The sequence below is a fragment of the Myotis brandtii genome, unplaced genomic scaffold, assembly GCF_000412655.1.
Source record: "Myotis brandtii unplaced genomic scaffold, ASM41265v1 scaffold966, whole genome shotgun sequence".
In the NCBI taxonomy this organism is placed as follows: Eukaryota; Metazoa; Chordata; class Mammalia; order Chiroptera; family Vespertilionidae; genus Myotis; species Myotis brandtii.
In genome coordinates, this window is record NW_005372000.1 from 622715 (window position 1) to 649012 (window position 26298).

At 48.7% G+C, this 26298-nt stretch overlaps 2 protein-coding genes across 2 annotated transcripts in view; one reads left to right on the forward strand and one right to left on the reverse strand.

Annotated features, from left to right (window-relative positions):
* The window catches only part of DNHD1 (dynein heavy chain domain 1), a 67312-nt gene extending 55657 nt beyond the window's left edge, over nucleotides 1–11655 (forward strand). Inside the window, 12 exon segments of the mRNA XM_014533319.1 lie at nucleotides 193–664; nucleotides 5097–5384; nucleotides 5619–5771; nucleotides 5947–6125; nucleotides 6256–7221; nucleotides 7419–7605; nucleotides 7809–7925; nucleotides 8013–8214; nucleotides 9069–9160; nucleotides 9322–9471; nucleotides 9687–10510; nucleotides 10697–11655. Of these exon segments, the coding sequence (XP_014388805.1) occupies nucleotides 193–664; nucleotides 5097–5384; nucleotides 5619–5771; nucleotides 5947–6125; nucleotides 6256–7221; nucleotides 7419–7605; nucleotides 7809–7925; nucleotides 8013–8214; nucleotides 9069–9160; nucleotides 9322–9471; nucleotides 9687–10510; nucleotides 10697–11050 (3984 nt within the window). The 3' untranslated portion in view covers nucleotides 11051–11655.
* A 10275-nt stretch (nucleotides 11656–21930) lies between these two features.
* Nucleotides 21931–26297, reverse strand: RRP8 (ribosomal RNA processing 8, methyltransferase, homolog (yeast); the record flags this gene model as incomplete). The annotated part of the gene is made up of 7 exons (XM_014533320.1): nucleotides 21931–22868; nucleotides 23091–23187; nucleotides 23270–23376; nucleotides 23560–23689; nucleotides 23779–24232; nucleotides 24447–24810; nucleotides 26220–26297. Coding segments are annotated over 7 exons (1350 nt in total), but the record flags the coding sequence as incomplete, so codon positions are not given.
* Between the last annotated feature and the right edge of the window lies 1 nt (nucleotide 26298).

Below are 26298 nucleotides of genomic sequence, written 5' to 3' on the forward strand. Positions count from 1 at the left end.
CCCCCCAAAGTTCATTTCTGCACCACTGCTTGCATTCCTCCTCCTCTCAGTGCCCTCACTGCCTCCCTCTATCCCACTCTGCCCCTTTGCCATGCTTTCCTTTATACCCTGCCTTGCTCCCTCTCTGCTAGACCCTCTGCCTCTACCCTCCTCACTGGCCTGCACACCCTCTGGTCTTCCCTTCCACACTAGAAGTTGAAGAGGCAGTGCATGACTGTGTATGGCGATGCCCTCCTGTGTTCAGCTGCCATCGTTTACCTGGGTCCCTTTCCACCATTAAGGCGCCAGGAGCTACTGGCAAAGTGGCTGGCTGTGTGTAAGGGCTTTCAGGAGACTCTGGGCCCAGATGATGTGGCACAGGCCCTGAAGCAGAATCAGAAATCTGTCATCACGCCACCAAAAACGCCCCTGCTCTCCACGTGCTCTCCCTTTAGCCTTCTGTCCTTACTGAGCTCTGAATCTGAACAGTTCCAGTGGGACCGAGACCTGAAGCCCCGGGCAAAGTCAGCTCGTCTGGCAGGCCTGCTTCTGCGAAGTTATACCCACTACTTCAGCTGCCGTTGGCCTCTGGTGCTTGACCCCAGCAAGCAGGCCCTCAACTGGCTGAACCCACTGCCTCTGGAACATACTAGATGCATGGCCCCAGTTCCCACCAAGGGCAGAGGTAAAGTGTTTATAATCATAGTGTTAATAATAATCATAGTGTTTCTCGGGTGTCTGAACTGCCCGGCACCGGAGCCATAGTGACATTCCCTTTCATAATTACATTTTTGTGGCCAAGGAATCCCAGATTTCACCAGCCTATTAAATTAGGTCACATTTACATCTTTTGGCCCAGATTGCAATGATTCTGAATCTATGTGTCTGACCAGTCCATGATCTTCCACTTCCCTGATCTGCTTAGCACTACTGGAAACTTGGCTAACAACTCAGAGCTTTACAACCCAAATTTGTTCCTATGTCCAGGAATTCTGGGGAAATATATCTATTGGTTCTGCTTGGATCAGCGACCCATCTGGGTGGAGTATGAGAAGGAACATTTTCTAAGGGAAGGGAGGGAGGGTGTTTATTTCCCAGAAGAAAGGGTTAGGGATGAGAATAGCAGATATCTCTAACGGAAGGTGTATGATAAAGGAGTCCGTAACATAGGCTCTATAATCAGACTATCTGGGTCAGTCATTTGTCCTTTGCTAGCTGTTGACCTAAGGCAAGTTCCTTAATCTGTTTATTTGCCAATAAATTGAGGGTCTTACTTATACCCATCTCATAAAGTGTTGTGAGTATTAAGTATGGTAATTCACATAAAAGGGGTTCATACAGTGCCTAATATACAGGTTGTCCTCCCAAAATGTATATACACTTTAACAGTTGATAGCTCAATTTTGAAAATGAAATGTATTTTAATAAACACTGCCTTCAGAATTATCCTAAGTGTGTATATACATTAGTATACATTTTTTTGGGAACACTATATAATAAGTTCTCCAAAACGTTAGTCTTTATTACTACTAATATATTACTGCTGCCATTATTACAGTCCATCCCTTGGCTCTTCAGCACTACTTTCCATTGTGCCCATGCACCATTATAAAAATGCCCATTATAGAACTATCACATGGGTAACTCTAAATGAATTCACTGCCTAACAGACACTCTTTTGCATACAATTCTGAGTCCAGAAACTCTGAATGGTATTCATTGCTCTTGATTAGATCTGGATGTGGATCCTTGTGATTCCTTAACCTATGATAGATTACATGCCATCTCACCATACCAACAAACCTGATATACAAAGTGAAGCAAAATCAAATCAAGATAACTACTATAAACTTCCTGCTTAGAAACTGGGCAAGGGTAAGAAACACTCGATATCAGTCTCTAGCTTGTACTATATATCAGATAGAGAGATAGTAAGGCAAATAATTAGCATTATTTCACTGGCTATGGAATTCTTGGACAGTCAGGTCAGCTGCCCTGGGTTCTGATAACTAGTATAATTTTCTTTGCCCATTGCCCCCAGGGCAACCTACAGAAGGAAAGTTGAGTAAGAAGTCCCCTGTTTGTAGCTGGTCTGCCTTAAATGTATGGGAACTTAGGATTTGCCTTAAAATTAAGCAGACCCAGATCACTTGTTACCAGATGGGAGATTTTTCTGGCTAACCCCCTTAAATATCTCATCTTTTTACTATAGATTTCATTCATAAGGACTCTCTTAGCTATTAAAGAATGCAAGAAATCTTGATACATTCTCAGTCTTGAATTTAAACCATACCTTCCAGCTTCTGTCTCTTAACATTGGTTCTGGGGGCTCCACCAAGTCCTTGGTGTAATTATCATCCATCTAAATCTCAGCCTTGATCTCAGAGCTGTAAGAAAATAGTCTGAGTAGTGAGCTCAGGCTGGTTGGCCAGGGAATTTAGGCCCTATTACTTTGGGCTGTATCCAAATCCAAAGGATTTATCTTTGTCAAGCAGGGAGTACACAGAGAGAAGTGGGATGGACCTTGCGTTAGGAAAGCCCATTCCATGCAACATGAGTTAGAGAATCATCTTTGCAGATCAGCCAGGGGTATGACTATCTTATCATCTGTGGTCTGAACTTGCTTGCTATGAGCAGAAAAGAATTTCCTTAAAGTTTCTCTCATTGAAGTAGAGAAGTAGCCAGCACACTCCAATATCTTCTAATAAATCCACTAAAGCTCAGTGAGCACACAGTCTAAGTCTCATGAGATAAACCACCCTCTTACCTACCACATAGCCTAGCCACCATCCCAGTAGGAAAAAGAAAAACCCTCATTGCTTCCTCCAACCCCCACCTTGCTGTCACTACCAGTAACAAAAACCCAACTTACCATGGCTTAAACAAATAGGGATTTGTTTATCTCACATTATAATAAGCATGAGGTTAAGTATAGGGCTTCTGTGTTGCCTTCAAGCACCCAAATTCTTCCATCTTTCTGCTCTATGATCGTTATCATGTTGACTTATCACATTGTAGTGGATTGAATGGTGGACCCCTAAAATATATATCCACATCCTAACCCCTGGAACCTATGAAAGTGACCTTATTTGGAAAAAGAGTATCTGCAGATGTAATTAAGAACTTTGAAATGAAACCACTCTAGATTGAGTTGACCATATATGTAATGACAAGTATCCTTATAAGAGACAGAAGAGCCTGGCTGGCATGGCTCAGTGGTTAAGCATCGAACTATAAACCAGGAGGTCATGGTTCAATTCCCAGTCAGAGCACATGCCTGGCTTTCAGGCTCCGTCCCCAGTGTGGGGCGTGCAGGAGGCAGCCAATGAATGATTCTCTTTCATCATTGTTGTTTCAATCTCTCTATAACTCTCCCTTCCTCTCTGAAATAAATACAAGTAAAATTTTAAAGAAGAAAAGAGACAGAAGAGAAGGCATAAGTACACAGAGGGAAAGCCATGTGAAGATGGAGACAAATAGTGGAGTTATGTAGCTACAAGCCAAGGAACTCCTGAAGCCACCCGAAGCTGGCAAAGGCAAGGAAGGAGTCTCCCTTAAAGCCTTCAGAGGGAGGGCAGTCTTGCCAATGCCTTGATTTTGGACTTCTGGCCCCCAGAACTATGAGAGAATAAGTTTCTGTTGCTTTAAGCCACTGTATTTGTGGTAATCTGTTGCCTAGTTGGCTGCTATCCCTCCAAGCATCATGTCAGAATCGCTGATAGTCATTTCTGTTCCATTTGTCAGGAAAACAAAAGATCTTTCAGAAGTCTGAATAGCCAGATGTGGTAGACAGAATTTTGGCTCTCATGACCTTTGCCCCCACCCCCCCCCTCGGTGTTACACTCATAACTATGTTTTGTTACATGGCAAGAGAGACTTTGCAGATGTAATTAAGATTACTAGTCAATCAACCTTAAGATAGTGATATTATCCTGGATTATCTCTGGGTTGCCTCAATGTAAACACCTGTGCCTTTCAAAGAAGAAAGGAGCAAAGAAGAGAAAGAAAGATTTGAAACACAAGAAGGATTCAAAGAACCGTTGCTGGCTTGAAGGTGCAGCGGGCTACAGGGAAAGAGTGGGAAGGAAACCATAGCCGGGAAGAGGCCCCAAGTCCCAGATGAGAACTCCAGTTAATGCCTTGATTTTAGCCTAGTGTAACCCTGAGCATCTAGCCATGTTGTGCTGGGCTTCTAACCTACAGAACTGAGATAATAAACTGTATTGTTTTTGTTTGTTTGGAGAGAGAGAGAAACATCAACGTGAGAAAGAAACATCCATTGGTTACCGCCCATACACATCCTGACCAGGGTTCAAACCTGCAACCCAGGTATATACCCTGACCGGAAATCAATCCCACAGCCTTTCAGTGCATGGGACAATGCTTCAACCAACTGAGCCACACTGGCCAGGGCACAGGTGTCTATTTAAGCTGCTAAGTTTGTGGTCATTTGTTAAGCAATAGAAAATAAATATACCCAACTGTAGACCCGACAACCTCCATCTGCCCGCTTCTTAAATGTGTGATACTTTTAAAAAATTCTTAAATTTCTTAATAGTTAAAAAAAATAATAAGTATTCCTCTTTTCCAGCCCCTGCAGTAGGGGAGGCAAAGGAAAAGGGTTTGGGATGGCTGTTGGCTAGCCAAATGTCTGTGTCCGCCACACTGCCCATCACTTGGCTAATTCCACAGTTAATGGCCTTTAACTTACAAGCACTGATTTCTGTATTAGCGATGTCTCTCTTAGTTGTTAGTCACAGATAAGCTTTGGCAAAAAGGGGAATGCACTGGCTCTTCTACCCACAGAAAGGCAGAGATGGGTCAATTTCAGGACTGACCAGAATTCCTCCCTGGAATTTTAGAGTAACAATAACAATAGCTAACATTTATTGACTGCTTACGAGGTGCCAGCTAAATGCTTCCTATGTGTTATTTCATGTCATCTTCACAGTAAACTTTTAGGGCTCCCTGATAGCAACCCCATTTTGCAGATAAGGAAACTGAGTCCCAAAGAACCTAAGTGACGTCCCTCATGAGATGGAGCCCTTGGGTGGACAATGCTCCCTAGCAGGCTAATTCCTCCTCTGAGAAGAGCTCCTCTGCATCTTTCTGCACAGGGAAGGGCGACAGAAATCAAGAAAAAGAGGATAAAGAGGATGAAGAGGAGGAAGATAACAATAGTGAAAAGAGTCCCAAGGCTGAAGAGCAGAAAGCAGAGGAAAAGGGAAAGGAGGAGGTGGTAGACGAGGAAGAGAAGCAAGAGCAAGAGAACAAGGAGGACGAGACAGAGAGGCAGGAGTCAAGGCCAGCCTCTGAGACCCAGTCTCCGTCCTTTTCCTACCTCAGCGTACTCTCAGGCTCTGACCCAGACCTGGGTCCTCAGCTCCTGGAGGCAGCTGCCAAAGGTAAGAACTGGTCCCTGCCCACCATGTCTCCCTTCTGTCCTCCCCCAACTCTGTGGGCCCACAGGCTTCTCATAGCCCAGTCTGAGCTCAGCTCCCACTTTCATCCTGGGCACTAACTCTGTTGAAGAGCCCTGAGGGAACCCTGCTCAGTAGAGGGGAGCTCATCAGAGCCAAATTTTGCACATGGGGGGGGGGGCCTACGTGCTGGCTAGAGTCCTTGCTTTCCCCTCACAGGCCTGCCTGTGCTACTGACCAACGTGGAGCTGGGACTAGGGTGCCAAGAACTGCCATTTCTACTGCAGCGGGAGCAGCTGAGCCCACCCCAGGTGCAGCCTGGCTTCTGTCTCTATCTGAGCACCACCCAACCCCTTGGTGCCTTGAAAAAAGGTGAGGGCCAGTGGGTAAGTTGCCAGCACAGCTTTGTGGACATACTAGGCCCCCGGCTTCACTCAATCTGGCCCAGAACAGGCTCAGGACTGTAGCAGGGAACCACACTCTCTGTGCACCCCATCCCCTGGCTCTGCCAAGGGGAAGGGTTAAGGGTCTCCCATATCACCCCAAGTGCTAGGTTGTGAACTGCTGAAAGTGCTGAATGTGCTGGATCTGGGTCTGAACATGGACATCCTAGAAGAACAGATGCTGCATGAAATCCTGTGCACGGAGTGTCCCAAGTTCGAGAGCCGCTGGCAGAACCTCCAGATGAGATCCTTGAATACCCTCGAAGCTGTGGAGGCTACTGAGGTGCTCAGGGGACTGCTATATGGGTTGGGCTGAGCTTTGCAGGGGCCCAGGGATGGGGGTGGAGAAGAGTGGAGACCACAGGGGACTGTGTGGGAAAGGGTCCAATCCATGCCACAATGACTGTGTGCAGGAGCAGCTCCTGATGAGGCTGCTGTCCAAGAACCCAACTAAGCAGAAGCTAGCCAAGTTCCTGCGGGACATGGTAAGGAACCAGGCAGAACTATGTCAGCTGCATGCCTACCGCGAGGAGCTGGAAGACCTGAGGCTGCAGGAGATGGTACAGTGGGTACCCTATCAGCATGTGGCCCGGCATGGGATCGCCATTATCAGGGCCCTGAGCCCACTGCAAGACCTGCTGCCACCTTTCCGGATGAGCCCAGAGAACTGGCTGGCAGCCACCAAGCGGGCTCTGAACAGCATGAAGCAGTGTGAGAATCATCCGGGGAAAGACTTACCCAGCCATCTGCTACAGCTGAAGACACAGCTGACCCGCCAGCTGCTGGGCAGCACGGTGGCTGCACTGGGCCTGGCCCACATGCCCTTGGTAGGTGCCTTGGGTGCCTTGGCTCTGCTGTGCGAGGTAAGGAAGGCACCACATCTGGAGAGGCTGGCACTCTGGCCTGGACTGGAAGCCTCTCCCAGCACAGGCTCTAGCAAGCCACTCCCAGGTGTGGCTCGACCAGCCTGGCTAGGGCGGAGAGCCTGGCACGAATGTGGAATGTTAGAGCTGCTGCCCCCATTTGCTGGGCTGCGCGTCTCCCTGGCAGGCCACTCCAGTGTTTGGCAGTCTTACCTGTCCCTGTCATCCACAGTGCTGGGGCCTATACCTGGGTCTGGGCCCAATTTACTCAGCCTCCTCCAGAAGCTGATCCTGTGGCGCGTGCTGAGACCTGAGTGCCTCGCAGGCGCCCTGGCAGACTTCACCACCAGCCTCCTGGGCCGGCCCCTGGATGAGAACCTGAGTCCCTCCACCATACCCTTTGAACAAAGTCAGGCTACTCAGCCCCTGCTGGTCCTGTTGCCACCACCTGGTCACCCCACAGCCACCTTGCATCCCCTGGCTGTCATCCAGAAACTGGCTGCCCAGCATGAGCAGGTTTGAACCAACCTCTTGGCCACAAAGCAACCAGGCTCCTATGGGCTAGGATAGGATGGGGGTGGGGCCTCCCAACAGTCTCATGGATCCTTCTGGATTACTCAGAGACTTTGGGGGTCATTGTGGCGTTACTCGGAGTCCCTTGGGGCACCCCAGTATCACCTTGAGTTATTCTGACATCTATCTGTGGTTCTCAGGGGCAGAAGCATCTGGAGGTGATAGCCCTGGGTTCTGAGGCCTGGAACCCGGTCTCCGCTGTGGTCAGCACTCTAGGCCAGGCTATGTACAAAGGGCACTGGCTGGTGCTAGAGAACTGTCACCTGATGCCTCACTGGCCAAAAGAGCTGCTACAGCCCTTGCTGGGACTGCTGGATGGAGTCCACGGTGGGTTTGTTGCTGAGAGATATTCTTAGGACCCTTTCCTACACTTGGGCCTAAGCTTGAACTCTCAGGTCTCATGACCAACCCCTAGCTTCAAGCCTGTCCCCTGTATCTGACTCCTGAACTTTTAGCCTCAAGTCCGATCTCTAGACTTGTCTGACCCTCTTTACCCAGTGATTAATTTTGGTCCCATGTCTGACCCTTAGTATTCTCAGACCCGGAGTTAGAACTGCTTTTAGCCCCATCTGCAAGCAGGAATATGGTCCACAGAGACTTCCGTCTTTGGCTTACTGTGTCTGCAGAGTCTATTGCTTCCTTACCAGGTGAGGAGCCCTGCCCCCAAAGGCTCTCAGATGGAAGGGGAGAGGGCAATTGTGCTGTGCTGACTCAGCACTCTCCTTCCTCTCCAGCTGTGCTGACTCAGCACTGCATGCCTGTTTTCTGGGAGCAGTCCCTGGAGCTGGGCCATGTCTTGCTCAACAATGTGGAGCTAGCCCAGCAAGAACTCTATGTGCAACCCCTTACCAGGAAGCTGCCTCTGCTCCTCTTACATGGCCTCCTGCTACACCGGCAGCTCTATGGAATGAAGCTGCAGGCACACAGGGGCCACTGGTGAGGACCCCACCCATTCTGCTCAGTCAGTCAGTCAGTCAGTCAGTCAGTCCCGAAGCAAACACAGTGTTTTCCCACAGGCTGGATTCACCTCTAGGGAGCACCGAAGCAAACACTGAGTGTTTTCCCACAGGCTGGATTCACCTCTAGGGAGCACCAAAGTGTGAGGGCAGGGGGAAGCCAAGAAAAGCTTCTCCAAGGACTTGGGGATCTCGCATTGAACTGAGTCTTTATAAGCAGAGGCAGATTAAGTGGAGATGGGGCTTTTCTGAGCAGAGGGAACTAAGCTCAGCAGGAGGGAGAAGACAACAGTGTGCCTAAGGTGGACATGCGGGGGGTTGAGTGGGAGAGGTGAGGGTTGTGGTAAAGGGTCTTTAAGACCATGGCGAGGGGACTGATTTTATACTGAGGACAGTAGGAAACCACAAAAGGGTTTTAAGTAGGAGAAGAAATACAACCCTACTTGTCTGTTGGAAAGATCACTCTGGCTTCATTGAAGGGGATGGGCCAGTCAGGACTGCGCTGGAGGCAAGTAGAATAGCTTTAGGAGGCTCCGGAAGTCTCAAGGAAAGAGATCATGGTGGTAGGACTAGGGTAGTCATAGCAGTGGTAGAGAGTATATATTGGGTGAGGAAGAGAAATAGTCAAAGGTTGGCTCCCAGATTTCTGCCTTGAATAATTGGGGGGTGGGTGTAGAGGGAAATGATTTCTACTGAAAGCAAGTTGTATTTTAGGTGCCAAGTGGCAATGACTAGTGAGCCCGCATGAGTCAGGAGCTCAGTAGAGAGGAAAGATGTGAGAGTCCTCAGCATATAAATGGTTTTGAAACCCTACTTCCTGCTCCCCTCCCCCAGGAATCAAGTGACCCTGACCCAAGTCCTTCAGATGCAAGACCAGCTGTGGGCCAGCCTTAGCAATCCCCATGCTGCCATGGAGGAGCTGGCTGGTGAGACCCTTCCTGTCCCCCATGTAGTCATCTGCCCCCAGGACAGTTCTGGAAAGGGGTGGAGGTGGGAGTACTGAGACTGGCACATCATTTGTCGCTTTGGTTTGGGAAGTGGTGGAAACTGGAGGGACTGGAACTGAGGACTCTACCCTCATCTTCAGCTTCGGTTTTCTATGGGGGTCCTTTGGGAGACAAGAAGGACAGGGAGGCCCTGATTAGCCTCATACATGCCTGCCTGAGCCCCAGCAGGGGGAGTTGGGACCAACCACACACACCCCAGTATCTGCTGGCCACTCTGATACCCAGCCCAGGTAAGCTCCATCAGGTATCTGTGTTGGGGTGGGGAAAAGCAATGTAGTGCGCATTCTCCTGGGAATGTGAACAGCATGGCAACAAAGGAGCAGGAGGGGGCAGTATTCACATAGTTGTGGGGAGATGGCTGAACCTGTCAGAGGAAGGCCTATTCCCTTGGGTCTGGGGTGGGTCGAGTCCACCTTGTCTCTCACTCCTCGCCTCCACCACCAAGATCTAGAGGAGCTGGATGCTATGTCAGAATGCAAGGCCCAGATGCACCAACTGCCCACACCACCTGAACCCAGGACCTGTGGACTGAGTGCTGGACACCAGGCCTGGCTGTTGCGACGCCAGAGTCGTGCTCTCCTGCATGCTCTGCAACAGTGTTCGCTCACGTGGGTGCCTGCACCGGATGGCTCCAGACACACCGAAAAGCAAAGGCAAAGGCGGCTGCGGCAGCGCCTGGTTCTAGCCAAGCAGACACTGGAGTCGCTGCAGGCTCTGCTGACCCAGACCACTTGCCAAGATGAGTCTGGTGCCTCTGGTGCCGGGTGGTTGGACATGGGGTACGATGCGGGGCGGGCTGTGGAGGGCTTCCTTCAGATGGAGGTATGGGAACTGAGCCAGCTGGTGAGCACACTGCAGGGGGACCTCAACTGCCTGTTACAACAGCTGGAAGGTGCACCCCCGTGCGTCTCCCAACGCTGTGTAGCGGTGGCCCATGCTCTGTGGACTGGCCGCCTACCCCTACCTTGGAGACGCTATGCGCCTGCCTGGCTGCAGCCGCCCTGGCACTGGCTGCGACAGCTGTCACGCCGTGGGCAGCTGCTGGTTCGCTACCTGGGCGCGGGCACTGCAGCACCAAAGCGCATCTTTCACCTATCAGCCTTTCGCCACCCGCACCGCCTGCTGCTGTCGCTGCGCTGGGAGGCTGCCTTTGCTATGGTCCCCATTGACCAGCATGTGCCTAGCTTGAATGTGCCTGATGGCCAAGGCCTCAGCTCTAGGCATCTTCATAAACGTCAGGAGCTGAACAGCAACCCTTTGCACCTTCAGGTATCTTCCAGCAGCCCCTTCACTTCCAATTCTGCCCCCTCAACCTTCCTGATTACACTTAGAAGCTAACTTACTTGGCCTCTTGGTGATCCTGTCCCCTCAGTGGCCCCATCTGCTTCTCTGATCCCACTCTAGGAAGACCCCTTAGCTTCCTAGCCTTGCCTGACCAGCTTCTGGTGTCCCCAGGTGGTGAGCAGCCCAAAGCCCACGGTTCCAGAGACAGGAGCCGTGCTGCTGATTGGGCTACAGCTCTGGAATGCCCAGTGGGATCCGCTAGCAGGAGCCTTGAAGGATGGTCCCACCAGCCAGCCCAGTCCTCTGCCTCCAGTCAGCGTCAGCACCCAGGCCTGGGACACCAATGACCTGCCACCCACTGCCGGCCTGGCTGTATATTCCTGTCCTGTGTACATGGAAGGGCCCCTGGGCACTGCTAGGCTGCACAGCAAGAATATCCTGATGTACCTGCCCCTGCCCACAAAGCTCAGCCCTGCCATCTGTGTTCAACGGAGAGTCCATGTGTGCAGCCCACCCTTGTCCTAAGCCCTCAACCAAAATAAAGTTGGAGTTATTCAGTGAAAGAGTTCTGAGATTTACAAGGAGTGTCCGTGTGGACACACTGAGGGTGTGACACACTGAGGGCAAAGCAGTATGCACAACAGAGGAGAGATGTGTTCACAAGAAGGTAGAAGAAAGAGGGTGTGTGCCTGGCAACAGAAAGGGTAGTGTGGGGACTGTGAAGAAAGGGGCCTGGGATTGGTCATGCCTACGCAGATCTTGGGATGGCTAACACGCAGGATCCCGAGTCCTTCCCCAGCTCTCTACTGTGGTCTCAGCACTTGTGCTATATCCACAAAGGGTATTTTTAAAGGGATAACATTAGAACTCAAAATGATTAAGGCACTTAGTGGTATTATTGAGACAGACCCAATCCTGCCCTACCAGTCATCGCTTCCTCTGCGATGGATTCTCTGAGTGAGCCATACACCCAAAAAACAAGCAAAATAAGATACAAGGTCCTATATCTGTTCAACAATTATTTGTTGAGTGCCCCTTTGAACCAGGTGCTCTTCCAGGCACTAATGAGGTTGTTCTAATAGAGACAGACAATAAAAGGCCAACACAGGCCGGCCCGTGTGGCTCAGTGGTTGAACATCAACCCATGCACTAAGAGGTCACCAGTTCGATTCCCGGTGAGGTTGTGCCCAGTAGGAGGCAGCTGATAGATGTTACTTTCTCATCAATGTTTCTCTCCCTCTCTCCCTTTCCCTTCCTCTCTCTAAAAATCAATAAAAACACTTTTAAAAAGGCCAACATATAAATAAGTTGAATTTGATGATTTTTAAGTGCTATAAGGAAAATAAAGTAGGCTGATATGTTAGAGGGTGATTAGAGGGGAGCAGTTAATACAGTTCGGGTGGTATATTTAAAAGGAAGGATTGTTTCCGGTACAGTGCTCGGTTGGTATAAAGGTCTTTTTTTCTTTAAATGTCTTTTTAAAAATATATTTTTATTGATTTCAGAGAGGAAGGGAAAGGGGGAGAGATAGAAACATCAATGATGAGAGAGAATCATTGATCGGCTGCCTCCTGCACACCCCACACTGGGGATCGAGCCCGCAATGTGGACATGTGTCCTGACCAGGAATTGAACTGCAACCTCCTGGTTCATAGGTTGATGCTCAATCATTGAGCCACACCGGCTGGGCAGGTACAAAGATCTTGAGGCAAAGCAAGCCTGGGGTGTTCAAGGACCAGAACGTGTAGCTGGAGCATGGTCAGTGAGGGGCAGAGTGAGCCAAGAGGATGGAAAGGTATGGAGAGGGGGGATCACACAGAGCTTTTTCATGGCAATGTACTTGTATTTTCTAAAAGCATAAGGAGAAATCTATCGGAGAGTATTAAGTGGGAGATGACATGATCTAATCCGAATTTTTCAAAGATGACCCTGGCTGTTCTATGGTGGGAGAAAATCCAGGTAACAAGGAGGAAGATTTGTTTGAAGGCTCTTGAAGTAATTCAAGTGAGAGATGATGAATTTTGGACAAGGGTCATAACAGTGGAGACGAAGAATGAATGTATTTAGGAAATATTCTGGAGGCAAAGCCAGCAGGACTTGCTGATGGGTTAGATGCGAAGAGCGAGGGAAGAGGACAAATCTGGGATGAATCCTAGATTTTAGGTGTGAGCAACTGGGTGGATCGTGATGTTATTAACTGAGATGGGCAATCTGAGGGAGAAACAGGTTAGGAGTTAGGAATTGGGTTCTACTTTGAAACGTTGAGTTATTAATAGTTGTGTGATTACATACTATCCCAGGGCAAACTTCTCAGGTAAAAAGTGGGTTAAAGTATGGCAAAGCTAAAGGCCTACATGGGTGTCCTCTCCTTTCCCCTAGCACCAAAATTTACCAGGTATAACTCATCTCCCTCTGACTAGGATAAGCTACATGGTAGGAGAAAATGCAAATCAAGTATGTAATGAGTGTCAGTGCACAACCTCTTCACAGTCACCCACTCACTAGTGACTGTGGTGCAACTGATGTCTTTGAACAAGAGACGAAACAGAGAGCAAAAGCCTCCACTTTCCTCAGAAGCCATTCCTTTTTCTTTCCTGTGGTCAACCAGGGGCATGCCTGTTCCTCCAGGAAAGAAGATTAGCAGAATATTGAAGAAGTCCTTTTGGATAAATGAACTCTACCCATGTTTACCATCACTACTATTTACCCTCCAGTGGGAGCAAAGAGTGATGAGGTACCTGTAAAACCATCTGAAATTGGTTGGTACAGAATATTTTCTACAAATCCACACTATTCTCTGAAGTTCATTCTTGAATTATGCCCAACCCAAGTCAATTAGAGGTTATTAGTATAGTCCAAATACAATGACTACTGCGTAAACATGTTCCAGATTTGACAATTTTGGTCTGCCAGATAAATTAAAATCCCATTAAGAAATTCAAGTCCCAAACAATGGAAGGAAGTAGGAAGTGAGACACAGAACAAAGGGGAGAAATATGTGCGTCCTGTCCCAGTGGATTGGGGTAGATGGAGTAGAGGCGAGAGGAGTGGTACAAAATCAACATGACCAGGGACCTTGGGACAGAATAGTAAAATGACATACTAGGACTAAAGAGGCTTTTGCCCTTTTGCCTCCTGGGGCTTTAGAAGGGAACTGCTTTGCAGCCCAGACTTAGCGAGGCCCCAGGAGCATTACGAGGGCAGAGCAGCATGGTTAGGAAGAGGTGTCTCTTGATTCCTATATGGTGTGGATGCTGAGTAGAGATCCTTTAAGGCTCAATGGAGTATGAGGCAGAAAATCACTGTGTTGGAACAGTGTTGTTGCAAGGAGGCCAAATTAGCAAGGGGGGTGGGGGTGGGGGAGCGGGCCCTGACAGCTGAAAAAGACAAGACGGATTCATCAGCCTTAGAAGCAAATGTTGGCAGAATGCCCAGGTATGACACTGGGCCAACTGTATCCAGAAGATTCCAGCTTGTGCACACCCAAGAATCAATATTAGGCCAGGGAACCCCTTCCTTCTGATATCGAAATGCCCTTCCCTTTACAGCCAGATGACTCTTGCAGAGAAGCAGAGGTAGAATGGCGGAATTTGAGTTTTTGAGTATTTATTTCAAAAAGAATAGATGAAACCTAGAGACTGGATTAAATTTATTTCTAGCTTTTCCACTCTTTGATGGAGTGCAGGATGGAAGTGAGACTTGTGAAGAAAATCAGTAATTGAGAAAGGAGCTGAATTTTATTTGCATATCCAAATTGATGAGGAAATTTGTGCCCGGCTCTGTACACTATATGCACTAATAATTCAAAGACCAAAAGTGCTATTGACTAGCACACTGTGGTTCACCTGAAACTAATTTATTTCTGCAGCTTCCTCTTAACAGGGTCTTTCATAGAGCAAAGGTTTTTCATTTTGATGCAGTCCAATTTATTCGTTTTCTTTTATAGATCACTAGAGGCCTGGTGCATGAATTTGTGTACAGGTAGGGTCTGGCCGGCCTGCCCTGATCAGGGTCTATCGAGCAGGACTGGCCAGGGGGAGGGGAAGCAGGAGGTTGGCCAGCTGGCCCTGCACCCAATCACCCCCCCATCCCAATCAGGGGTAGGGTCAGCTGAGGGGAGGGGCTGTGGGTGGTTGGCTGGCCCCGCTCCCCCTGTTAACTCCCGGTTGAGGGGACATAATTAGGCTTTTATTATATAGATCATGCTTCCGATGTCAAGTTTAAAGCTTGTTGCCTAACCATAGATCTCCTGTTTTTTTCTTTTCTTTTTTAATTTCAGAGAGGAAGGGAGAGGGAGAGAGATAGAAACATCAATGATGAGAAATAATCATTGATCGGCTGCCTCCTGCACGCCCCCTACTGGGGATTAAGCCTGCAACCCAGGCATGTGCCCTGACAGGGAATGGAACTGTGACCTTTGTCTCAGCCATGTTATAGGGAATAATGGAACATACTTACACCAGAGTATTAACAATGTAGAACAGCGGTTCTCAACCTGTGGGTCGCGACCCCTTTGGGGGTCGAACGACCCTTTCACAGGAGTCGCCTAAGACCATCGGAAAACACATATATAATTACATATTGTTTTTGTGATTAATCACTATGCTTTAATTATGTTCAATTTGTAACAATGGACTTGGGGGGACACCACAACATGAGGAACTGTATTAAAGGGTCGCGGCATTAGGAAGGTTGAGAACCACTGATGTAGAAGGAGCCTTGAAGGCCAAAAAGACTGAGGCAATCAGTGAGATTCCCAAGAGGTGTATTAGTAAATAGTGAGCTGGGTGTCCCCACTTAATCAAGAACATACCATCTTGTGAATATGAGAAGCAAAAGACCTAGAGAATAACAGAGACCTAATCGCTAACATCCTGAAGTTCCAGAACCAATGCCCACAGACACTAACCTTCAGGTTTCTACTGATATAGGAAGGAAATTCTAGTGTAAGACATTCTTTAGTGGCATTTTTTTTTTTCTTGTCACAATCAAAATGTAACTGGTAAAATAAGCATCTCAATTTCCTGATGTGAACACTCCCTCCCCACACCATTAAGATTAAAATTAATGGCATAGGTGGAAAGTACTGACCAGTATTTGCTAAGGTAATTACATGTTTGAAGCACCCAAAGGAAACAAAAGTGTTCTGTGATCAAGAGTAAGGTGGATAGGATGACCAGAGATCTATTAGCCAGGATATATAATGCTAACTGCCCTAAATCTCCCAAAATTCACGAATTTATTGCAGTAGAGGTTTACTCTTTGTTCAAAGTTCAATGTGGATGTTCTTAGTCAAGCAGCTTTCCTCCCAAAGAGTGACTCAGGTATCTCAACCTCTTCTATGCTGTTACTCAATCACCTTCAAACATGTGCTACAAGGTCACCCTGTAAGGTGGAGGAGGGGGTGGTACAATACGGAGAAGGCTCATCTGCTCTTTAACTGCCTTGGTCTGGTGTGGGAGGCCCTGGGCTTTGAAGAGTTGAGCTGAAGGCATTCTCACCTTTTGGCCAGAAATACCCCCAAGGTAGGGCTATGCCCAAGCCTTGGGTTCAGTCAACATGACTTAAAGAAAGCCATGACGCCTTCCCTGGCAGGGGGCCTCTCACAGTCTGGTAGTGAAACATCTCTACTTCCCTTCCATTGACGAGGACCACTCACACTGCCCCACCTTGATGCGATGAGCAGGGAAATGGAGTTTAACTGTCCAGGGAAAGGACATTCTGGTAAGCACCTAGCCAGTTTCTTCCACAGAAGGTGATGTTGGTGTGAAGATCTGGAAGATGAAAATGAGCTCATCAGGGAGAGCACTCTAGGAAGATGGAGCAGCATGCACAAAGACCCAGAGCAGAAAAGGCTTAGAATGTTGGAGGAATGAAAAGAAACCCCGTGTGGCTGGGGTTTCGTGAGGAAGGAGTGGGTTAAGATGCAGTTGGAGAGGGAGGCCTGGGCAAGATCACACAGGGACTGGGAATGAAATTGTCTTTTGTTTTCAGAGCAATGAGCATCCATTGAAGAATTTTAAGCAGAGAACTGACAAATCTGATTTACATTTTAAAAAGATCACTTGGCTGTGTGCAAAATGAACTGCTTTGGAGGGGTAGGAGGGAGACCAGTAAGGTGGATATTGCAGTTTTGTCAAATATCCTAGAACCAGGTGGCCAGTCTGAGAAGTCACCTGGGAAGGAGGGCAACATGGGGACAAAAAGGTCTAATTACAAGTCTCTTAAAAGCTTTAAGGGCTTTGTGCGATTACAGAAATGGTTGAGTGTTTGGAGCTGAATTGTGTCTCTGCCAAGATCATGTTTCTTTTGGAACTGTATTCTCTTAGGACTATGTTACAGGAACAAAAGCTGGAGCTCACCAATATCTGCAGAAGCAATAAGCCTCTAAAGGGGATGCTAATAAGCCTAGTACCCAAATCCAACTTTATTCTTATCTCTCAGCCCTCTAAACTTTTTTCATTTGGGGGTACTCTTGCCCTGTGCTGGAAAAGAGCTGTAGCAAGCCTGTGACTTTTCAGCTCATTCTTAGTTGATAGTCTTGTGCTCATTTTAAGATACAAACACAAATCCAAGTGATTAGAATGTTTAATCCTATGCAACAATAAATAATCTGCACCTGCTGTAGCTTTACCTATTTTCCCTTCCCAACTCTGTTCCACTTAAGTCCAAGAGCTTGCTATGGGAAAGGGCAAAATAATCTCTGCTCTTTTCCACCTAATAGCTGCTGATTGCTTTGGGCCCAAGTGCAGAGAAGTCAGGCAATAAAACAGTTCTTGATTGACTGGTGGTTCTGTGCCCTATGGACTAGGCAGGTATTTAAACGGGGCATATCACTGTCCCCTTGACCCTGGTGATGCAGCTTTATTTTGGGGGGTCTCCTGCAACTTCCTCCTCAGTCCACCTGGTACACTCCTAGCTTCTTTGTGTTGAGGTCTCCTTGCCTCTTCCAATGGTCCTATTGGACGGGACCCAAGACCACCATACATCCCTCTCTCCTGCAAGGCATGTAGGATACACTCATACATCAGGTGCCCCGGCAAATTCGGGGAATGCAGGCCAATGCAGAAGCAGCAGCACTCCTCTGGCTCCACACCGAAGCAGTCAGTGAGCCTCTGCTAGCCTTCTACATTTCCAGGGCAGGAGTCAGACTCCAGGCTCATCATTTCTTGGCTGTAGGATTAAATACTTCAGGCGTCCCAAATGGTCCCAGTGGAATCCCCAATTAGATTTGGGGTAAAAGGGCAGAAAACAGCCTGCCCCTCAAGAAGTGGGTGGGTTCTGACAGTCCAGGTGTACTCTGTCTCACAGTAACAAGCTCTCCAGAAAGCAATCTTACACTGGTCTCCTCCCATCCTATCCTCTTTCTGACCTTGTACCTTATGTGTGCATTAATACTACTAGCAATCATGCTGTACTTTCCTAATTCATTCATTCCCTCTTAGAACAATATTCATGTTCTCCTCCCCTCAAAACTCCAACCCCCTCCCCCTACTCTCATTCTCAACTCAAAGTCTACTTCCTGCTTCACTGAGAAAAATCAAAGCAACCAGAAAAAACTTCTCAAGCCCTATCCTGACCTTCTGAACCAGAAACTGGGGGAGGGTTTAGCAATCTGCATTATAACAAGCCTTCCAGATAATTCTACTGCACTCTAAAGTTTGAGAACTACTGCCTTTCCCAACGGGGCAGACCCTCCCATTCTCATTTGCCTCTTACTACTCTTGCCACTCCTTCCCTCTGTTCTCAAAGTGTCCCTTAAACTGGTCTCATTGTTCTTTAAACAGCTGACATACTGCTATTTCTTAAAGAAACATATATTGTTCTCTCTTCATTCTAGAATCTCAACATTAGACACTGAAATCCAGGCAAGGACTTGAACAAAAGCTTGTCCTGAAGTTGACGATGGAGCAGGGGGGACCCAGGTCAGGCTCAGGGAGTGCTGCTTTCATAATCAGGGTGATTGATGGGCCACTATTGGGGGCTGGGCTGAGTGAGAGTGAACCTGGGGTCTGAGTCAGACCCAGAGAGATATTTACTCAGGTGGCCGGTGCCAGAATAGGCCAAGGGAGAAGTATAAGAGGGGAAAGCAAAAGAGGGAGGAGGGCAGGCTCCAGCTGTTGTTGAGCATGCCAAGAAAACAGGGAAGATTAGTCAAGATCTAGGAATATAAGTAACGGGAGTGCTGCTTTCATAATCAGGGTGATTGATGGGCCACTATTGGGGGCTGGGCTGAGTGAGAGTGAACCTGGGGTCTGAGTCAGACCCAGAGAGATATCTACTCAGGTGGCCAATGCCAGAATAGGCCAAGGGAGAAGTATAAGGGGGGAAAGCAAAAGAGGGAGGAGGGCAGACTCCAGCTGTTCTGTTGAGCATGCCAAGAAAACAGGGAAGATTAGTCAAGATCTAGGAATATAAGTAACATTTGGGGAAGAACATGGATATGGAGCTATAAAAGGTGATGTGCCCTACAGTGAGATGCCCTACTACCACACACATCCCTTGGACACTGTGGCTTACCTCCCATTATTCCAGGAGGCTCCTGGCCATGGAGCTGCCACAATACTCTCTCCCCAGTAATCCCTGGTGAGTCCTGACAAACTGGAGAGGACTGTCAGGGTATTTTATCTTAGCTGCCCGGCAGCCAGCTCCACTCCCAAATGAGTCTCTAATAGGCTGTGTGAACCCTCAGCACTTTTGAAACTTATGCCATTATTCTCTCATTCCCTTTGTCTGCAGATCTCCTGGATCAGTTTCCTCCTTCAAGAGGTTGGCACCTGTTCCATGCCAACTTCTACCACCATCCGAGACAACTGCAAAGTCCATACAGACAACAGCCCACCCCCCACACCAATACCTGAGCCCTCAGTCCATTAACCAATCTTCAGGCAACCTCCCTTGAATGTCTCTCAGGCACTCACCACTGTTGCTGCACTCTGCCATCACCTGGAGCTGATCTGCTTCCAATAATTATAATTTAAGTATTCCAATTTCTGACCACAGCCTCCCATCCTCCCAGGTCACTTGTTCAGTTACTACCAGGGTAACCTACTCCTGTTTTCACTCTCCTACCTGTCCTACAAAATCCCATGGCCCAGTATAGCAATCACTTACTTGCAAATAGTCTGAAACTCCTTTGCTCACTTTCCTTTAATTTCTTTTGCACGGCAAGGTTCCAACTCTGGATGATCTTAGTGCTCAGTTTCTACAGCTACACCTAGATTCCTGAGTAGGCAGACAGCCACACCATTGGCCTGACAGGTATAACTATAAATTCATGAATAATACCTATACTAGTATATGTTCAAAAAGGCCCTCAACATTACTCAGCAGTCCTTATCCCACCACAATCTGATTTCTCATCTTAATAGACTTCTCAACAGCAATTGACAGCTGACAACCTTCCCATTCCTTCCATAATAAAAAAAAAAAATCCACTCTCTTGCCCTGGGCAATGTAACTCGTTGGTTGAATCTAGTCCCATGCACCAACAGGTTGTCAGGCACATACCCGGGTTAGTTGTGGGCTTTGATCCCTGGTAGGGGGTGTGCAGAAGGCAACTAATCAATATTTCTCTCTCCATCAATGTTTCTATCTCTCCTTCTCCCTTCCTCTCCCTAAAATCAATTTTAAAAAGCATATTAAAAACAACCCACTCTCCTGGTTTTACTCCTCCATCTCTAGCCCAACCTTTTCATCTTGCCACTCTTACTGGTTCATTTCTAGTTACCCATCCACTAAATGCTCCTCAGTTCTATTCTGAGCCATTTTCTCTTCTCATTATCTTACTCTGGATACCTTACCTATTCCTAAGACTTTAATTCTTACCTCTGGGCTGCCGATTCCCAAATCCCTAGCACAGATCTCTCCTGAGACTTTTGTTTTTGTTTGTTAATCCTCACCTGAGGATATTTTTTCCATTGGTCTTCAGAGAGTGGGAGGGAGGGAGGTAGAGAGAAACAGTGAGGAGAGAGAGACACATCAACTGGTTGCCTCCTACAGCTACAGCCCAGGTACATGCCCTTGACTGGGAATCAAACTCAAGACCCTTTCGTGCACTTGGGCCAACACTCCAAACACTGAGCAACACCAGCTAGGGCTCTCCTGAGATTTTTAAGTCCTGCTTCCAAATGAACATCAGAGGTACTTAAAACCCAACATTTTGAATGGCATCGCCAACTCACCCAGTTGTACAAGCCAGAAGACAGCCCAGATACATGCCCTTGACTGGGAATCAAACTCAAGACCCTTTCGTGCACTTGGGCCAACACTCCAAACACTGAGCAACACCAGCTAGGGCTCTCCTGAGATTTTTATGTCCTGCTTCCAAATGAACATCAGAGGTACTTAAAACCCAACATTTTGAATGGCATCGCCAACTCACCCAGTTGTACAAGCCAGAAACCAGACTCACTTCAGATTCCTCTCTCATCAACCCTTAATATTTACCAATCCTATCTACTGAATTTCTCCCATTTGCCCACTTCTTCCATCATCACAATGGCCTTATCTTGTGCCCCAAATGGGGGTTCCTGCAACACTCCTGCTCCCATCAACCCCACTCAACTGGACCCTGTCATTCAAGTGACAAGCTCTGGGAATACCAAGATCAATGTAACTTGAAAAGACTGCACACACACAGCAATCACAATGCAACATTTAAACGCCGAAGCTGCACTCTTCAGGTAGTACTTTGAGTGCAGCTAAGACACTCATTCTGCTTTGGGTGTGATGGACTAAAAAGCATGTAGGTTGTTTGGAGGCAGGAGTAAGACTTTGCCAGTCAACCAAGTATTCAGCAGAGAGAAGAGCACATGCATGGCTCTGTGCAGTATTTGCCGAATGGTTCAGAGCCCCGCCTCCACACATTCCCTCTGGCCAACAGCCTGCCTCAAAGCCTCCATCCCCTTCTGGAGGCATCCTACTGGCTCAGAGCCCTGAAACCTGTGTTTCTTGGAAGTAGGTATATGAGGTTGTGTGTCTATACCTGGGCTCATGGCAGATTCCTCTTAGGAGCCACCGAAGATCTATCAACCCAGTTCATCTTCTCCAGCACTAGCCTTCCTTGCCTATAGCTTTTCCTAGGACTTGCTGATCTGGACCTAGTGTTTGGCAGAAACGACAGACCCATCTGCCAACGAACAGCCCAATGCCCCTCCCCAATGTGGCATTAACTGATGGCTATTGATGAAAAGACCCAACTCCCTCACCACCACTCTCCAAGGATGGCTCAGATGCTATCAAGAATTTCTAAATATCCTATTAAATGAGCCCGTTGAAAGGCCTATACTGAGTTCTCTGAATCTTCCTCACGAAGAGGAATAGAATAAATCTATTCTTTATCCTCCAACTTCCAACCCAGTCCGGAGAAGATCTTTAGAGAATGAGGCGTACAACACACAATAAGCTACATCTGTAGTTTACTGAGCACTCCTCAGTACCCAGCCCTGGCTATAGATCTCCTCAGTTGGCCCACAACAATCCATGAGACAGGAATTCTACCATTTTCCAAATGAGGAATGTGACATTCAAAAATTAAATGACTCTCAGCCAGGCCCACCTGATTCTAAAATCTGTGCTCTCAGCCAGACACACACCAGGGGCCCACAGGACAACAACAGATGCTGGGCGTGTTTGGGTCATGTAGCCCCAAAGGTGGAGATGAGACTAGAGGGGAAAGAAGTGTTTAGTGCAGAGACAATCCAACGGTCCTGACTCAGAAACCCAGTTTGTTGTACTGAGCCAGGATGCTGATGGGCTACTTGTTGTCCAAGCCAAGAAGCAGACCAAAGGTGAAGGAGCAGCAGCTATGAGTAAGCAGAGTGAGCTGGTCTGCAGACAGAAGATCAGAAGAGAGAATGGAGACACCAGGACAGAAAGCCCATGTGGCTCCTAAGAGACAGAAAAAAAGAGTCAAACCCAGAGATGCCTTGAATTCCAAATAATCTAGTTTCCATGACACCTAGGGGATCCATAATTCCCAGATATCCCTGTGTTCTCACCATAAACTCCTTATTCTTTAGCCAGCCCGAGTGATTTTATGCTTCTTGCAACCAAGAATCCTTTAGCAGAGCGGGGCTGAACCAGGGGTTTCATCACACTTCGTTCGTGGGATAGAGGAAGGGTGGTACCAGTCCTGGGTCACAGCCTGGCTGGTTATAGTCTTCGGAGTTCTGACAATGGAGTTCAAGACTTGCCTCCCCCTTCAAGGGGGGTCCAGAGGTCACCTGCGCTTGTAGAGACATGGCTGAAGCTTCAGGCCTGAGAGTTGAGCCTTGGGCCCTACTCGAGGGGGCCCAGTCTTTTCAAAATCAAACAGGAAGAAGTGGCTGTTGGTCAGGTCCTAGGGGCAGAAAAGACCCAGTGAGCCCCAATTCCTCACCCCATTCTTTAAAAACACCTCCGTCTATGTCCCACCCTTGCTCAGAAAGCTTCCCAGGGCTCTCCCATGAGTTGTGCCTTCAAGAAGCAAATGTCTGTGCCCATGGCCTTCTTCCTGAACACCATTACCCTGAAAAGGGCCACACATGAGACAAAAACAGCGACAGACTTCTTGGGCCCTCACCTTGGAGATGATCTTGAAGCCCAGTTTGGTCACGGCTCCCAAAAAGGCCCGAACATCTTCAAAGCGGCTGCTAACTTCAGCCACTTTCAGGAGACCCCTGAGAAGAATGGGAAGTTCTGTGTAAGTGCAGACACACGCATGTGCACATGTACATGCACCTGTGTCCTGGAGGCTCTTACCCGAGCTTCAGCACTCGATTTGCCTCCTCTAGGAAGTCCCTGATGTTGGTTCCCATCAGCGAAAGGCAGAACACAGCCACATCTACAGACTCATCCTCCAGAGGCACCTGTGGGTAGTGGGGGTGGTGTATGAGGCGCACAATTTGGGGAGGAGAAGGCCAGCAGCGAGTGGTAGGTTGGACACCAGGATGGGGGTGTGGGCAGGGAGGAAGGAGGGAGTGTTAGAGATTAGCACATGCAGGCTGGGCTTAGAACACAGGCCAGACACATAGAGGGATAAAGGGGTTTACCTGGGCCATGTCACATACAGTGACCCTGGGGTCCAGAGAGGCCAAGTCAAAGCAGTGCACCGGGTTCCGGATACTTGAAGCCAGGCGGCAGTCCCCACAGCCAAAGTCAGCTACCACCAGGGACGCAGGCCTGGGAGTGGAGGGGAGGGATCACTCACTGGTCTAGTCTGAGCCCATGATCGACCAATATCGGCTTTCACAGTGCCCAACCCCATTCACCGCTGGCGAAGATCCCTGGCGATGCGGTCCACTGGCTGTAGTGGCCACTTCTTGACTTGGCTCTGGAAGCCGCGGTGGTAGAGGAGGAAGGCCTCAGGGTCTTCCTGGAAGAGGCGTTGTGCAGCACTGCTGGGCCCTGAGTACAGCTGTTCATTGAGGTAGCGAAATCGAGCACCATCCAGCCGCTGTGCCATGCGGGCTCGCAGAGCTCCTGCCCGAGCCTCGTGGTCATCTTGAGTGGGGGCAGGAGGCACCTCTGTCTCCTCTGTGGGGGCTGTGACTTTGGCTGGGTCTGGCGGCTGAGGTGGCCGAAACTTGTTCTTGTGTCTACGCTTGTTCTTCTGCCGGTTCCGCCACTGCTTGCGACTCAAGGCATGGGGAGTTTGGGGGGAAGTGGCCACAGAGCTTAGCTTGGATGGGTCACCTGTAGCACTACTCTTCCAAGCTTTGGGACCTGTCGGGGGAAGATGGAAAGGCATATTTGGGGCAAGATCCACTGAACTCAGAGGCTCGGCAAATTCATCCTGGCCAACACAGAGACTGTGGCCTGGATGAAAGTACTTCTAACTGCCCAACCTCACACCTGATGATGGGAAGTAACCCCGGTCATATGTAAGATCAGACGATCCCCCTCCCTGTCCCCCACACACATATGCATCCACTAATACCTGTTTGGTCAACACTGTCCAGGTGCTGGGCAGGGTTTGAAGGGGCCTGTTTCTGGCATTTCCCCTTTCTTTTTTCTTCTGCAGCAGAATCACTTTCAAGAGCCCTTTTACGGCACTTCTTCTTTTTTACTTCCTTTTCCTCAGAGTCACTGCCAGGTAGGCCTTGTTTTTGGTGCTGCTTCTTCCTTTTCTCCTCTACTTCAGTAGAAACACTGGCCAATGAGGCCTTTTTGGGGCGTTTCTTTTTCCTTTCCACCACTTCCTCCTCCTCAGAGTCACTGCCAGGTAGGCTGGGGAGTTGTTGGGAAAGAGATGCTGCCTCCAGGGCCCGTAGTGTGGCCAAGAGCTGTCGGCGCTTGGAGCCCTGGAGGGGAAAGAAGGGATGAAAGCAGGTTTGGCTCAGTGGGTAGAGCGTCGGCCTGTGAACTGAAGGGTCCTGGGTTCTATTCCAGTCCAGGGCACATGCCCAGGTTGCAGGCTCAATCCCCAGTAGCAGGTGTGCAGGAGGCAGACAATCAATGATTCTCTCTAATAATCATTGATGTTTCTATCTCGCTCTCCCTCTCCATTCATCTCTGAAATCAATAAACACATACATATGTAAAAAAGAAGGGATGAAAGCAGGGACGAGGAGAATGGGTGGGACCTGGGGAACGAGAAGGGAGAGATAGGGACCTGATTCAAACACTGGCAAAAGTATCTGGATTATTCCCAGTTAATGAGCTTGTCACGAAGCATGTCAGACCCCGAAGAACTTTCAAGTTGCCACTCCCACCTTTGGGAGGCTGGAAGACAGAGAAACCACCCATCCCACTCTCTTCAATGTTCAGAGGAGGTACTGGGGTTCCCCAGAGGAATGTGGTAAAGCCACAAGCAACAGGACCAAGGCCAGAGACCAGGAATTCCAACCCTCCGTCTCAGGTGTTTGCCTCCAGCTGATAAAAGGTAGAAGGTTTCTGACAAGAGCGACACCTGTTTAAAACGACTCTAGCCGCAGTATAGAGGACTGAAGGAGACAAGCGGCAGACAGGGGGACCAGTAGACAGGATTATAGCAATGAGTTGCGGGAATGAAGAGGAGGCATAAAGCAAACAGATTCTATGCTGGAAGCTCACAGAGAGTAGGAAGCGCCTGAAAAGTACTGCTGCCTTCACATCAGCAGAAGCTTAAAGGAGAAGGTCTATTGTCTGGGGGGCCTTCGGGATCGAAGTCCCACCGGGCAGTCTCAGCCCAGGCACTTAACTGGGAGGTGCTTAGTAGCCCCGCCACACCACCTTTGTACAGACAACCCTTCCTTCACTGTCATTCCCTCGCCCTCGCTCAAGTCCAGTCTCCACACTGCAATTCTGAAGGAATCCTTGCCCTATAAAACCGCTCCATGGGCTTCTATCCTTAAAATATGCAAAACCACTAAATTACCTCTCCGACTTCAATGGCTTCCCCTCGCATTCTCTGTGCTCCAAGGACACGGATTATTTCTGTGTGTGTGACCCTCATAGGACATGCATGGTCTCTTGACCCAGGACCTTTGCACGTGCTTTCCTGTCCAAGAAACCCTCTTTGCTTCACTCAGTTCTGCTTAGCAACTCTCAGTTCCGACGTCATTTTCTTGTGGAAGATCTCAGACCTTCGATCTCAGTCGGCCACACACACACACTCACACTCACTCACACTCACACTCGCGGAGTGCGCGCGCGGCGTGGCCAGCGCTGAGATCCACGAGAATCCGCTTCAGGGCCTCAAACAGCTCCGGGGACATGCGGGGCCACTCACCTTGATTGGACAGGCTGCCGCCGGCCGAGGCCGCGAGGGTACAGGCCGGAGGCCCGCGGCCAATGAGGCCTCCTCGGCC